Here is a 13,825-nt window from a genome sequence, read left to right as displayed (position 1 = left end):
TTTTATACTCTTTATACCATAAAGTAAATATAAATATGCAATAATATAAGAAAGAAATAAAAGATAAGTATCAGAATTTGGAAGTTTTTCCACTTGGTTATATTATAAATTAAGGCAATACTAAGGCAAGTGATGTGAAGTCATTAGTTTCTATATACGATCTTTATAAATACACTTTATAAAAACAAGTGTATTTATAAAGTAAATATAAATATGCAATAACATAAGAAAGGAATAAAAGAAAAGTATCAGAATTTTGAAGTTGGAAATTTTTCCACTGGTTTATACTATAAATTAAGGCAATACTAAGGCAAGTGATGTGAAGTCATTAGCTTCTATATATGAGTTGCCCTAGTCCTGATTATATTTCAGGTGCAAATTTTGTTTGCTTACACTTGGATAAAGGATTAAACCAAGTATATAATTTCTTGGTATCTTTAATTTAAAGTATCAGAATTACGATAAGTGAGTAAAAATCGCATATACAAATAAATGGAAATGAAGAGAAGCTGAACAAGTAACAATAGCTAGAGACAACAACATTCCTAAATATGCTTATGTAAAAGGCAACAAGTGTATTATATTTTCTAGTACAGTGGTATCTCGCTAATCCGAACTAATAAAAACCGTGCTCATTCGGATTAGCGAAAAGTTCGGATTAGCAAATTTCCCCCCAAGAGACAACAATAACTAGCATTTAAGACAAAAATAATCAGATTCTAATGGTACATCAATGAAAGAAACTAAGTTTTAAAAGAGGTATACCATGAGTAGACATATCGATACAAAATTAAACTCACGTACAAAGATTATTTAATAGTATAATTTTCGCCTGTGGGTCACAGGCATCTTCAGTACATTAAGCTCAAATTAAACAATAACTGACAATTCCAAAAAGTGCCACCTAAGTAGCTGGTGTAAGATAACTAAAAAGGTCAATAAATTTCCTAAAAATAAATCAATAAATAAATAATACAATAAAAAGTTAGGAAAGATTAGCTGATTTGTAAAGTACTATCTTCCATAAAGGGGATAGACGTAAGCCGTCGGATCTGTTTAAGTTAGGAGAATGAAGTAGAGTTTCATGTTTCTTTATAAAGGCATTCCACTAGAAACTGACTTTTGTGAAGAACTCTTGTCTTTCTCTAATGAACTCTGTGTCTAGCGAAGATGGCATGTTCTGCAAGTCCAGACTTTTCAGGTTTAACGTATTCAATATAAGATTGGTGTTCTTCTAGCCGAATAGAGGCAGATCTTCCCGTTTGTCCGAAATAAGATAATCCACAAGAGCACGGAATCTGGTAGACACCTGGATGATTAAGATGTGGAAGCTTGTCCTTAGGAGAAGTGAGAAAGGTGGAGATTTTTACACCAGCTACTTAGGTGGCGCTTTTTGGAATTGTCAGTTATTGCTTAATTTGAGCTTAATGTACTGAAGATGCCTGTGACACACAGGCGAAAATTATACTATTAAATAATCTTCGTATGCAAGTTTTTTCCATTATTAATTTTGTATCAATGATAGAAACTGATAGCAAAAAAGTTACTGTACTGGACTGTAATGTAAAACAAAAAATGATACAGTACACAAGTTTATTTTAGTAAAAAATTTAATTTCTTGTATTCGTATTGTTGAGGATTCTGATTTAATAAAATTGCATATGTTCAATACATAACTTAATTTGCATAAAAATATCACTTTCTTGTACACAACACAAAAAAATTTCACAAAATAACACACAAAAAAAGTTTTTTTATTTCTTTGTCACTGATTTTCTTTTGTTTCTTCAAAGCTAAACTTTTTTTCGAATGCTTCTTCTCGGAGCTGCATTAGCAACAAAATTTTGTGGAATAGCATATCATTTTGTTTAGCACATTCTATACACATTAAAACTGTCAGCTGCCTCTTCATGTTTTACTTTTTTTTCTTCGAGTTCTTCATCGTCATCATTGTCTTCTAATGAATTAGAAGACAATGATGACGATGATTCTACATAATACATCATAAATACATCATATTTATAATTTCAGCATCTGATTTGATTTCGATTTCACTTTTGGTTCTACTTGTAATCCATTCCATAACATCTGTTTGTGAAATTTCATCATCTGGATTTATATTTTTAACCAATTATGCATGTTTTGAATTTCCTCTTTTTGTGTATATTTGTGATTCATGCCGAAAATACAGTACGTATTGTACAGTATAAAAAAGCAAACATGAACACACAATACATCAAAATAGGCTTCCAGTATAACCGTGCAATTGACAGTACGAAAAAAAATACTGTACTGTAATAATAATAAAATAATAATAGTTAAAATAATAATTATTAAATAAAAATAATAGTACACAAAATAATAATACGTAATAATAAAACTTTTTTTCTTTCAAACCGCAGTTCGGATTACTGGAGGAGTTCATACTAAAGAGGTTCGGATTAGCGAGATACCACTGTATATATTTTTAAGATACTGGAAAAGATTCTTACCTAAGAACTAGAAATTCGGCTAATTTATGTGCTAAATGGGTCTTCCCAGTTCCACTAGGTCCACAAAGAATAATACGTCTGTGTTCAGTAAGAAGAGAGATATACCTCTGCACTATGGATTTAGGAATTAAAGTGTCAAATGTTACAGCATCAACTGAATTCTGTTTGGCACCTTGAAAAGAAAAGAAGAAAAAAAATCAATCTTATATTTCATGACACATTTCTCTCTCTCTATATATATATTTTTTTTCCCTCATTTTCTTTCTTTCTCTTCACCTCTGAAATACTAGCATGACAGTAAACCTAAATAAACACAATATTACTGTTGTTAAAATAAATAAAAAAGCCTCCATTAAAAAAATCCCAAAATTTAAAATACCTTACAAAAATATTTTCTTCCACATTTATTATATAAACATTACCTGCAAACATCCAAAACTAACCTTATATTTATGACCAAACTGCAAATCTCTTGCCACAAGACCCACAGCCAATCTTAGCTGTTCAAACTATACCTGGAAGATCCCTTCCAAGGAAGGGATCTTCCAGGTATAGTTTGAGGTCATTGGACTATCTGATATTCTTTGCCAGAAGGATGCCTAATTTTGAATCCTTACTTTTTGACCTTCTGGGACATAAGATTTCCTTGCCTCATTATGTATTGTTCATTTGCTGTCCCTACCAATCTGAAAATCATTCTAATATCTTTGATTTGTTATCATCCTTGAAGCTTAATTTCCTGCAATCCAAATTCTCCAATGGTGAAATCATATTCCTTGGTTATTATTATTTCAAATGATGATACAACAGCTGTGAGGCCCCTTTTATGGCAAAGTACGGCACCATCTCAATCCCCCCCCCCCAATTTTATCTGGGGTCAGGACTGGCATAACTGATGAATCAGGTCTATGGCTCGGTCTTCTTAAGTATTCTGACTGTAATCTGTGTCTGTTCACAGGGCTGGTTTGCCTGTTCTGGGGGACAAAAACCAAGTTTCCAGGTGAAAAAACCTCCTACCTCCATATGAGACTGGCTAACTCACCTTTCATCAAAGGAGACCAGATAAAGGTTCCCCACATCACTAACAGGAATCGAACCCAGGTCATATTCCTTGATAACTAATGTCCACAACTCTAATTGGTTCTCCTTTTCAAATTCCGCTGACCAAGCAGGAAGAAAAGCTGAAGGATTTGCTGTAAGCAATGATCTAAAGCAAATTGTTCATCTCCTGACCAGAATTCCTGACAATCACCTCCACTTAGCCAACACTCTGGATTTATTTGGATCTTAATTTAGCTAGTCTTGTTCCAGGTATATTCAGGTGACTACTCCTCTTGGGAATTCAAACCATGATCTTATCTAAGTTTCATCTCTAGTAGAAAGTCCTATCATCAGCCACTGATAACCTTGTGTACTTTGGTACTACAATAATGGTAAGTGAGAGGATCTCTAAAACTTTTACTCCTCATTTCCATGATCAGACTACCATTTCTATATGCTAGATCCAAATAGTTATGTTGATCTTGTTACAGAAATTATCCATGTTAGAATAAAAACCTTTATCCTACCCCCCATTCTGTTCAAAAAAATTCCCACCTTGTATTCAAAGCCATGGTTTTCTAAATGGTGTACTAGGACAGTCCAAGGAAAGCAAACAAAAGGCAAACTCTAGCAGCCTGCAACTCTTGCAAAACCATCATTAACAGACTTTGACTCCTCCATGCAAAAGTTGTTGAGTGCAACTTTTGTCTTTATGTGCTTCTGCTTATTCTCACTTAAATGGTAGTATGACAACATCACCTAAAGATAAAGTTGATCTCCACACATCATTCTTCTCCTCCATGTGAGGCACCTGTTTGTGGTAGCAAGAGACCTCCCAGTGATATTGGCCCTTTGTGTATTATGCTTTCCCCCCCCCCCATTTTCTTCACTCTATTCTCCAGAGTCATTTTTTTTTTAGTATCCTATCTTCCAGACCACCATTACTGGGATCTAACATCTTTGCCATCTTTGCCATGTAGTGAGACCCATGGACATCCAAACAAAAAAGTAGGATCTTAGCAGTCTTGGACTATTTTGGCCTCTGCTTTGGCAAGGTGACAATACTGATGGCACCACTGACACTTGCAGACAAGCTCATGATCAATCAGCTGTGGGCTTGCCTGCAAGGGATCAATGGTGTTGCAATAAGCGTCCTCCTCAAGATTTGGCTACCTGGGTATTCATATATATGTCTCTGTGGTAGGTGGAGAGCACTGGCACTGAAAAAGTAAGAAAAGTAAGAAATAACTGTTTCTTACTTTTCTTAATCTTACACTGTTCTTAATATTACACTCAACAGGTGAATGTCTAATTGGAAAAATGTCAACATTCTTCATCCAGAATGGTTTGAAAGGGTTGGCAGGATCTCCAAAATCTGAATAAATTCCATTCAGGAGATATTTTTATTGAAGCAGCAGTGATATAATCAGAAAAATTACTTTGTGCAACATTTTCAGGAGGATACCAATTATGGTTACCTCCAAAAAACTCTAAGTTTTTCTAGATGTGTAATAACGGAGTAGGAACACCTCTATGTTCCGAATTGAGAAGATCTGCTCTGAAATGAGGGACCAAAGAATGACCGCCATTCTAATGGCGGTCACTCTTTGGCCCCTCATGTAGAGATGGGCACTTACTTCCCCCCACCACCACCACCACCACCAGGAACATAATTCTTACCTTCAACATGACAAAACCACTAACATCTGTCAAAGCATTTTATCTCAGCTGTCCTGTAAGGATCTACATTCTGAACCTTTTGTGCTACTTTAAATGTCAGAAGTATAATCATCCTCAAACTTCCTGTTGTGGCTCTGCATCTGTGCCCAGTGCAATAGTAAAGATCATGAGAACAAGGACTGTAAAAGTAAAACACTGAAATGCCCTAACTGTGAGGGAGATAACCCAGCATACTTCCAAGCATGTCAAAGGTGGAAGGATGTCAAGAAGATCCAAAACATAAAAACTGAACAGTGCATCATTTATCGAGAGGCAAAGAGGCAATACAAAAAAAGCAGCAATAACATCTGATAAACCCTCTTACACTGAGAAGGTAACTGAGAAGAAAATGTTAACAGAGACTCCTGACCTGTGTGTCAATCCTGCTTTCTCATTATAATATCCTTGAATGTTATGACTTGCTCACTGTCTCCTTAGAGCAAATGAAAAAGAAAAATCATCAAGGACTCAATGAGTCCATAATGATTTTTCTTTTTTGGGAAAATTACGGCACCATTTCAATTCTCCCCCCCCCCCCATTTTATCCGGGGTCAGGGTTGGAACCAGCATAGCTGACGAATCAGGTCTATGGCTCGGTCTTAAGTATTCTGAGTGTAATCCGTGTCTGTTCACAGGGCTAGTTTGCCTGTTCTGGAGGACAAAAAACCCCTACCTCCACATGAGACTCTTTGGTATGTCCTCAGAAATGAGGACATACCAAAAATAGTCCCACTACATGAAAATTCATCTATTAAAAAAATTAATGGAACATGTGTCACAGAGGATTAAAGACATGCCTGATAATAGATGGAATAGGCACATCCATTTCCCAAAAGATCAAACAACTAGTATACCTAGCGCCCTAGAGGAAGTCCAATTTGATGATGTCTTGGATATTATTCCTGATGAAGAAGATGATGGACACTGGCTACCGATAATTCTTCAAAAAATAAAAAATAAAAAAATCAAAGGCTAATGAAAACAAATCACCAAAAAGAAATCATGAAAACATTTCTACAAAGGAACTGTCGTGGATTCCTTCAAAACATCAATGATATAAGATCTTGTATAAACCAATATGTTTCTGCCTGCAAGAAACATACCTGAAACCCAGCGACAATTAGGCATTACAAAACTTAACTATCATATGTAAGAACAGGACAGGGGATGGGTCTGCTGACACAGGAGTTACCATCTTAGTGGGCAAACACCCCCCCCCCCTCTTCCAGCAAATTCCACTTAATACAAATGTAGAGGCAGTTGCCATTCAACTCTCAGTCAGAACTCTTAACAACAATATGCTGCATCTACCTTCCTCCTGCCACAAACTTGGTTGTTTCTTACCCTTAAAGGATTATTAATTGCTTTTTAAGAGATACTTGTGCCATGAGAGGTTTTTTTCAATTAATATGAGAAGACAAGGGATAAGTAATTCTGGTACTCAAACAATTACTTATCTCAAGCTTTATGCTCTTCTACAATAACTCCCCCTAAACACTGATCTCCATACCATAATTCACCCTCCTCTCTTCATCTTACTATCCCCTCAGAAAATTCTGTATCCTGACATTTCTAGTCTTCACAGTATTTCATCCTCATTCAACCAAGTTTCACTTATACTAATTTTCTTTGGGTATATCAACTCACTCAATGCTACAAATTCACTTTCTTGGCCACTACATACTTCCCATTCTTTCTTACTCTGCTGCTTCAACAATGCAGTAATGAACCTCATTACTCTGTTTTAGTAATACTCAAATACACTCATACATCTGTCAACTCTCCAAAATTAACACTCTTTACTGTCTAAAACCTTCCAAAGTTGACTCATATAATCAAATGAATGCATCTGACAATTTCCATAAACAGACATGCTGGTTGAAATCTGGAGAGCACATAGAACCATCATATATTTATATGATGGTTCTCTGTGTACATTTGATCTGCGAATCAACACACAAAAGCATACTGCCATCTCTTAAAATGATTACACATGAGGATTGCACAAATAACAAAGACTACTCAACTTAACCTTTCTTGTCGAAGGTTTTTCCACTTGGTTAGATGATAAATTAAAAATGCCAAGAAATTATGTTGTTGGTTTAATTCTACGAGGGTGGGCTGAAACGTTCTCGGCCTCAACCATAGATGGCAACACCATCCACAAGAGTTTTTTTTTTTTTTTTCTAAGTTGGTACATCTGTCATAAGCATCTATGTGAAATTGCAAATTCTATCAAGTAGTTTGTTTTATACAGCTGTCTGAAGCAAAAGTATAATAAGACTATTACACTTTTTTTATATATAATCTTTGTCAAGTAGCTTTATTTTATCCTCCTACATGTAGAATGTTTCGCCAATTTTTTCTATTGGCATCCTCAGGGAATACAAACTAGTAAGCTAAAATGAAGGTTACAGACTAGGTTATAACTGATAGTTCTAATTCATACAAAAAATTGGTATTGTGCGTGACAATGTGCGTATCTCGTTAACGTGATTTATTCGTTATGGTTCATGACGTAATTGTTATGAAAGTTCATTTCTTTGATGTTTAATGATCTGATAAAAGTTTTCCAAATTTCTGGTAAAATTAGACCTTGATTCTTGTTTAGGTTTTCAGTTTTATGGGCGACTGTAGCTGCTTTTTTAAAGGTTCTTGAATGGTAGTTATCTTCTATGTATGGCATAAGGCTCTTATCCCACTCAATGTGATGGTTAGTAGAGGCACAGTGGCATGAAAGGCCTGAAATGTCTTGTCTGTTATTTCTGACATATCCTATGTGTTCTTTCTTTCTCGTTTCAAAGCTTCTAGAAGTCTGACCTATGTAACTAATACCACATGAGCAAGGTATATTATATACTCCAGAGTACTTGTAGAATGGGTGAGGATCTTTTGGTGATCTTAAAAATTTCCGAATAGTGTTGATTGGTTTGAATGCCACGCTGATCTTATGTGGTTTTAAAAGGTTAGCTAATTTTTTGGAAAGATTGCTGACAAAAGGAATCGTAATTGTACTGATGTATTGGACGTCATCACGTTGTCGATGTGGTATATCAGTAAAGAGAATCTTGTTGTAGAGTCTTTTTGGGTAACCATTTAAAGAAAGTTCTCTGGATATTGTGGTTAATTCCGTTAGTAGGTCATCCTTATCTGTCGTATACTGTATAGCTCTTTTCTTGAGACTATGGATAATGCTAAGTTTCTGAGCTATGTGATGAGCTGAGTTGAAATGGAGGTAACGTCCAGTATTTGTAGGTTTTCTGTATACAGATAGGTTGATACTATTATTGGTTTGTTTCTTTATTAAAATGTCAAGGAATAGCAGTTTTTTATCTTTTTCCATTTCTAATGTGAATTTGATGGTATTGTGGAAACTATTGATTTGGTTGAGGTAATTCATTAGTTCTTCTTTCGTATGATCCCAAATGATAAAGATGTCATCTACATATCTGTACCAAATAGAACCATCAGTTATAACCTAGTCTGTAACCTTCATTTTAGCTTACTAGTTTGTATTCCCTGAGGATGCCAATAGAAAAAATTGGCGAAACATGTAGGAGGATAAAATAAAGCTACTTGACAAAGATTATATATAAAAAAAGTGTAATAGTCTTATGAATAATTGTCAAGAAAAAATTCAACATAATAAAAGTATAATAAGTTTAGTTTAATCCTTTATCCAAGTGTGAGCAAACAAAGTTTGCACCTGAAAGTATCTTCAGGACTGGGATAAGGTAGTGCAACACCAGGCAACTCGTTGCAAAGGTGGAGAAAGTTCTCATCACTCCTATCTCACTATCTCCCATAATGCAAAGCACATCTCCTTGCGGATATGTGTAATGCTATGCATTAAGGCAAGGGCCACTACCCATACTGGTTTTGACTTTTATTGAGGTCTCGTCAGTGGGAGCCATGCCCAGTAGTGGAGATACAAAGGCAGAAGCAATGAGAGGTCATCCAAACCTATAGGAGTTGCCAAAGGGTGTGCAACCTTATTATTAAATTACTCAGGATTCAGAGAAAGATGTTGAGAGTTTATTTTTCACTTGGTTAGACTATAATAAGTTTAGTTTAATCCTTTATCCAAGTGTGAGATAGGAGTGATGAGAGCTTTCTCCATTCACCAAAAAGCCGAGAACTTTTCCGACTACCCTTGTATATCCAAGTGTAAGCAAACAAAGTTTGCATGTGAAATATCTTCATGACTGTCCTACTTTAGACTAATTGTATATAGAGGCTAATGACTTTGCATCAATTGCTTTAGTATCCTCTAATACAAATGCCCTGTACACATATGAAAGGGGCACATGCCCATTCGGATGTGTATAATGCTATGCATTATGGGAAGGGCCACTACCCAGACTGGTTTCAACCTTTATCGAGGTCTTATCAGTGCGAGCCAGACCCTGAAGAGCTACCAAGGTTGAGGTAATGTATATGTGAAATATATGACTTCTGCAATTAGTAAAAAGGTGTATCATGTTTTTGTAAAGTAGTGAAAAGATGTATTGAGTGCTTGTATATAGGAAATATGACTTCTGCATTACTTCAACCTTGGTATCTCCTCGGGGTGTGGCTCCCACTAATTGGATGTCAACAAAAGTCAAAACCAGTCTAGGTAATAGCCCTTCCCATAATGCATAGCATTATACACATACAAAAGAGTGTGTGTGCTTTGCATTATGAAATACTAAGGTAACTGATGTGAAGTCATTAGCCTCTATATATAAGTAGTTCAGTTGTAATCCTTTATCATTGGGATAAAGGATTACACTGAGAATATAATTTTTCTTAGCATTTTTAATTTATTATCCTTTCTTATCCCTAAAACTCCCAAACAAACAAGCAACATGCTACAGCAGCATATTTTCTAAACCTAAGTGTAGTGCAACTTTGGTAATCAGAATTCATATTAATCCAAACTTTTTATCGTTTATAATGTGCCATGCCTCATGCAGAATCAAAATCCTCGGTAATTGAGGCAACAATTACCGAGGATTTTTGAAGTTGAGTGAAGTAATGTGTAGAGTGTATACATTTGTGTGAAGTCATGTTGAACCCCAAAATGTTGCCTAAACATAAAATAAAAATGTTACAAAAGCTTGATAATGAGGAAATTGCAATGAATTTGAGAAGTTGGAATTTGTAAATTTAATAAGCAATTTAAAATGAAAAAAATAAAGACTATAAAATCATCTTTTCTACCCAAATATGTCTTTGTAAATATAAAAATTAAAACCAAATGAAAATTCCTAAGTAGAAACTTTGTTGCATGCTTATTTTTCGAAGAAAGATCCAGAAATATGCTTTTAAAGAGAGAGGTACTTATTTTTATAATTTTTTTTATTAATAAACAGTATTTTAATTATTTCATTTTTTTATTTATTTTGCTAACAGGAACAAGAGTAGTGGTGATGGCAGCAAACAAAACATAAGAGTGAGTGAGAGGTTTCTTAGTGAATCAGAGGTTGCAATTTGAGCTGGGTGAATCAGAGTATCTCTCACTGAACTTCAAATATGATTTGAAGTTCATTGAGAGAAGATCATTTATGTACAGGAGGAACACAATGGAAGAAAAAAAAGGGGAATTGTCAAAGACATCACAAAAAGGATGGGTTTCTAAATCTCAGCTGTTTTCTGTTCTCAGAATGCAAGAATTATTTTTTTAAGTCACAGTAATTCCCAGAAAATGAAAATTATTTTTTAAATATCTTAATTATATTCCAATGTATGTGGGAATTATGTGCCATTTTTTTAACATTAATATTAACTATTTAAGTTCTCCCATAAGGAGGCTACGACAACTTCTTGACTTCTCATTGTTCTTCCCAATTCTGCATAATTTGCAAACAGTTGCATATCTCCAGTTAAACTCATCCTAATATTATTAATATACAAGTTGAATAACAATAATGGTGCAAACCAGCCAGTCACCTATCCAATTCCTTGGTAGCTCAGTAGGGGAGGCTGCCCCTTTTGTTGACAAATCCCATGTTCCAATTTGGTCAATGATGTGAAAAAACATTAACATCGTAATATAATTTTTCTAGCCTGTGTAGTAGTATATATTTTTATATCTGTACTGGATATATGTACTTAAAAGTGAAAAATACACACTAAAAAAGCTTACCTTTTAATGTAATTTGAATTTGGGGATTATTGCCTACTAGATAACCACATGGCAAGAGTGCTGGCAATTCTGAATCTAAATAAAGACCAAAAAAATAAATACACAAATAAAACTATATTTAAAGTCTGTTAAAGGTAGAGCATCATTTTAATAAAATACCGTACTTTTTATATAAAAAAAAATCTTTTAAAAACGTTTGTTGCTGGAAGAAGCATTATGCATCAATAATATAATAGATTATTTTTCTCTACCAGTATCAGTTAATTACATGTTCATATTTGCACTAAAATTTTCTTAACACTTGTTCAAAATGATGCTGTTTAATGGAAAATTAAAGATGTCAATGAAACAGAATTTGAATTATACATAATTTAGAATGTTTCTGAAAACTATATTGGAAGTAGGACTGCCATATTTAATTAACAAACTAAAATATATTTTAAAACCAGTGTTATGGGCAAAAGGGATGTTAAGGCAGTTCTAGTTAAGAAATTGCAGTTGGTAGGATTTCAGATAATATAAATGTTAAGTTAATCACAAATACAATCTCTTGTGATTTAAAACTTGACTTGTATAAAGACTACTTTTTTCCATTTGAAGTGATGATGAGCTGATCAACTTTTGGATTACACATAGCATATAGTTTTTATGTGTACAGTATATTTTTCGTGACAATCCATCCTGAATGTCCAAAATGCTGGGTGCCTCCACACCAACAGAGAGATGCTATAAATGCTTGAAAAGGGTAGAGGATATCCTTTTCAAGTTAAACATCCTAGTTGGTGTTTAACTTGATCTAAGGCAGATACTTATTCATTGGTTTGTAATTACTCTGCATTTTGTGTTTTCAAAATGTATCTTAATTTATTCATGGGAACTTTTAATATTAATATAATTATTAAGATGTCTTAATATTATTAAGAATAATATTCTTAATATTCTGTTCTGAACGAGTCAGTGTGTCCCAGGGAGGATGATAGCAGGGGTGGCCTCTTGTGGGAATGGATACTTGGGAGGAGGGAGACAATGTCAGGTAAGACTGAGCCCAGTGGAGTCTAGAAGGGATAATGCTGGGTATAGAAACAATGGCATTTATATGCTGTATACTAATGCCAGGAGTATCCGGAATAAGGGAGAGGAATTGGTGGCGCAGATAGCATCAGCCTGGCCAAAAATTATTGCGATCACTGAGACGTGGTTGACAGAATTGGATATAAAAACAGGAATAGAAGTCACTGGGTATAGCATTTTTCGCCAGGATAGGGGGGGAAAGCGTGGTGGTGGGGTGCTGCTTATGATAAGTGATGACCTATGTCCTCTAAGAGTGGAAAATTTGGAAGGTAGTGAGACAAATGATTTTGAGAGCGTATGGTGTGAGGTAGAGGTAGGCAAGACAGGATATTTAGTGGGGTGTTGCTACAGACCCAGGAGCACAGAGGATGGGGACCAGGAGATGTTTAGACAGCTAAGTTTGGCAAGTGCAAGAAGAATGATTGTTATGGGAGATTTTAACTTCAGTAGTATAAATTGGAGAGAGGAAGATGCATGTAACAATAGGGGAATGGAATTTCTAGAATTCTTGAGGGACAAATGTCTTAGGCAACATGTAACAGAGGGAACAAGAGGTTCAAAAATTTTGGATTTGGTTATAGCATCAGAAGAGTTGATAATAACTGAGTTGACGTCTCTCCCACCAGTTGGAGAGAGTGACCATATGGTTTTGACTTGGAAAATGAATAGACATGCAGGAGTATCAAAGAGACGGGAACTTATGTGGAATTATAAGGCAGGTGATTATAATAGTCTTAGACGTCAACTTCGGGAAGTTTCATGGAGGGAGGAATTGGAAGGCCGGGATATCACCAGTGCGTGGGAAATTGTGAAAGAATATTTGTTATCAGCAATGGTAAGTTGTATACCACGAGTGAAGAAGAGGGCGCAATTTGGAGTAAAGTGGATGACAAACAATATTAAACAGGAATTGCATGCGAAAAAGAGGCTATGGAAGAGATATAAGGAGACAGGTGAAGAGATGCATGAGGAATATAAGACACAGGCCAGAAGAGTGACTCGTGTGGTAAGGAAAGCGAAACTGGAATATGAGAGGAGATTGGCCCTAAGATCCAAAGAAAATCCTAGGGAATTTTTTAGCTATGTGGCCAGTAGGAGGAGAAATGACTGTGGAAGAATGATATTGTGGGATAAAAATGGGAATAGAGTGACTGATGCAGAGGACATAGTGGAATTGTTCAATGAACACTTTATTGGTGTATTTCATCCTAGAGGAGTCAGTTTTAATGCTAGAGGGATAGGACTGGTACGAGGTCTGGAGGTACAGGAGGAGAGTGTGTTTCAGATACTGAGTACTCTGGATGTCAGTAAAGCTGTGGGACTGGATGGTATTTCGCCACGAGTTTTGAGAGAATGTGCTAGGGAATTGACA

At 35.2% G+C, this 13,825-nt stretch overlaps 1 protein-coding gene across 1 annotated transcript in view; it reads right to left on the bottom strand.

The window, feature by feature from the left end:
• The window catches only part of LOC150104065 (uncharacterized), a 387,411-nt gene that overhangs the window by 79,351 nt on the left and 294,235 nt on the right, over nt 1–13,825 (bottom strand). Inside the window, 2 exon segments of the mRNA XM_090396391.1 lie at nt 2,493–2,664; nt 11,383–11,457. Of these exon segments, the coding sequence (XP_090252517.1) occupies nt 2,493–2,664; nt 11,383–11,457 (247 nt within the window).

The sequence above is a fragment of the Typopeltis vanoorti genome, chromosome 8 (genome assembly GCF_054136105.1).
Source record: "Typopeltis vanoorti isolate ZY-2024b chromosome 8, IOZ_Tvanoo_1.0, whole genome shotgun sequence".
Classification (NCBI taxonomy): Eukaryota; Metazoa; Arthropoda; class Arachnida; order Uropygi; family Thelyphonidae; genus Typopeltis; species Typopeltis vanoorti.
This window is presented reverse-complemented; position numbering and strand designations above follow the sequence as displayed.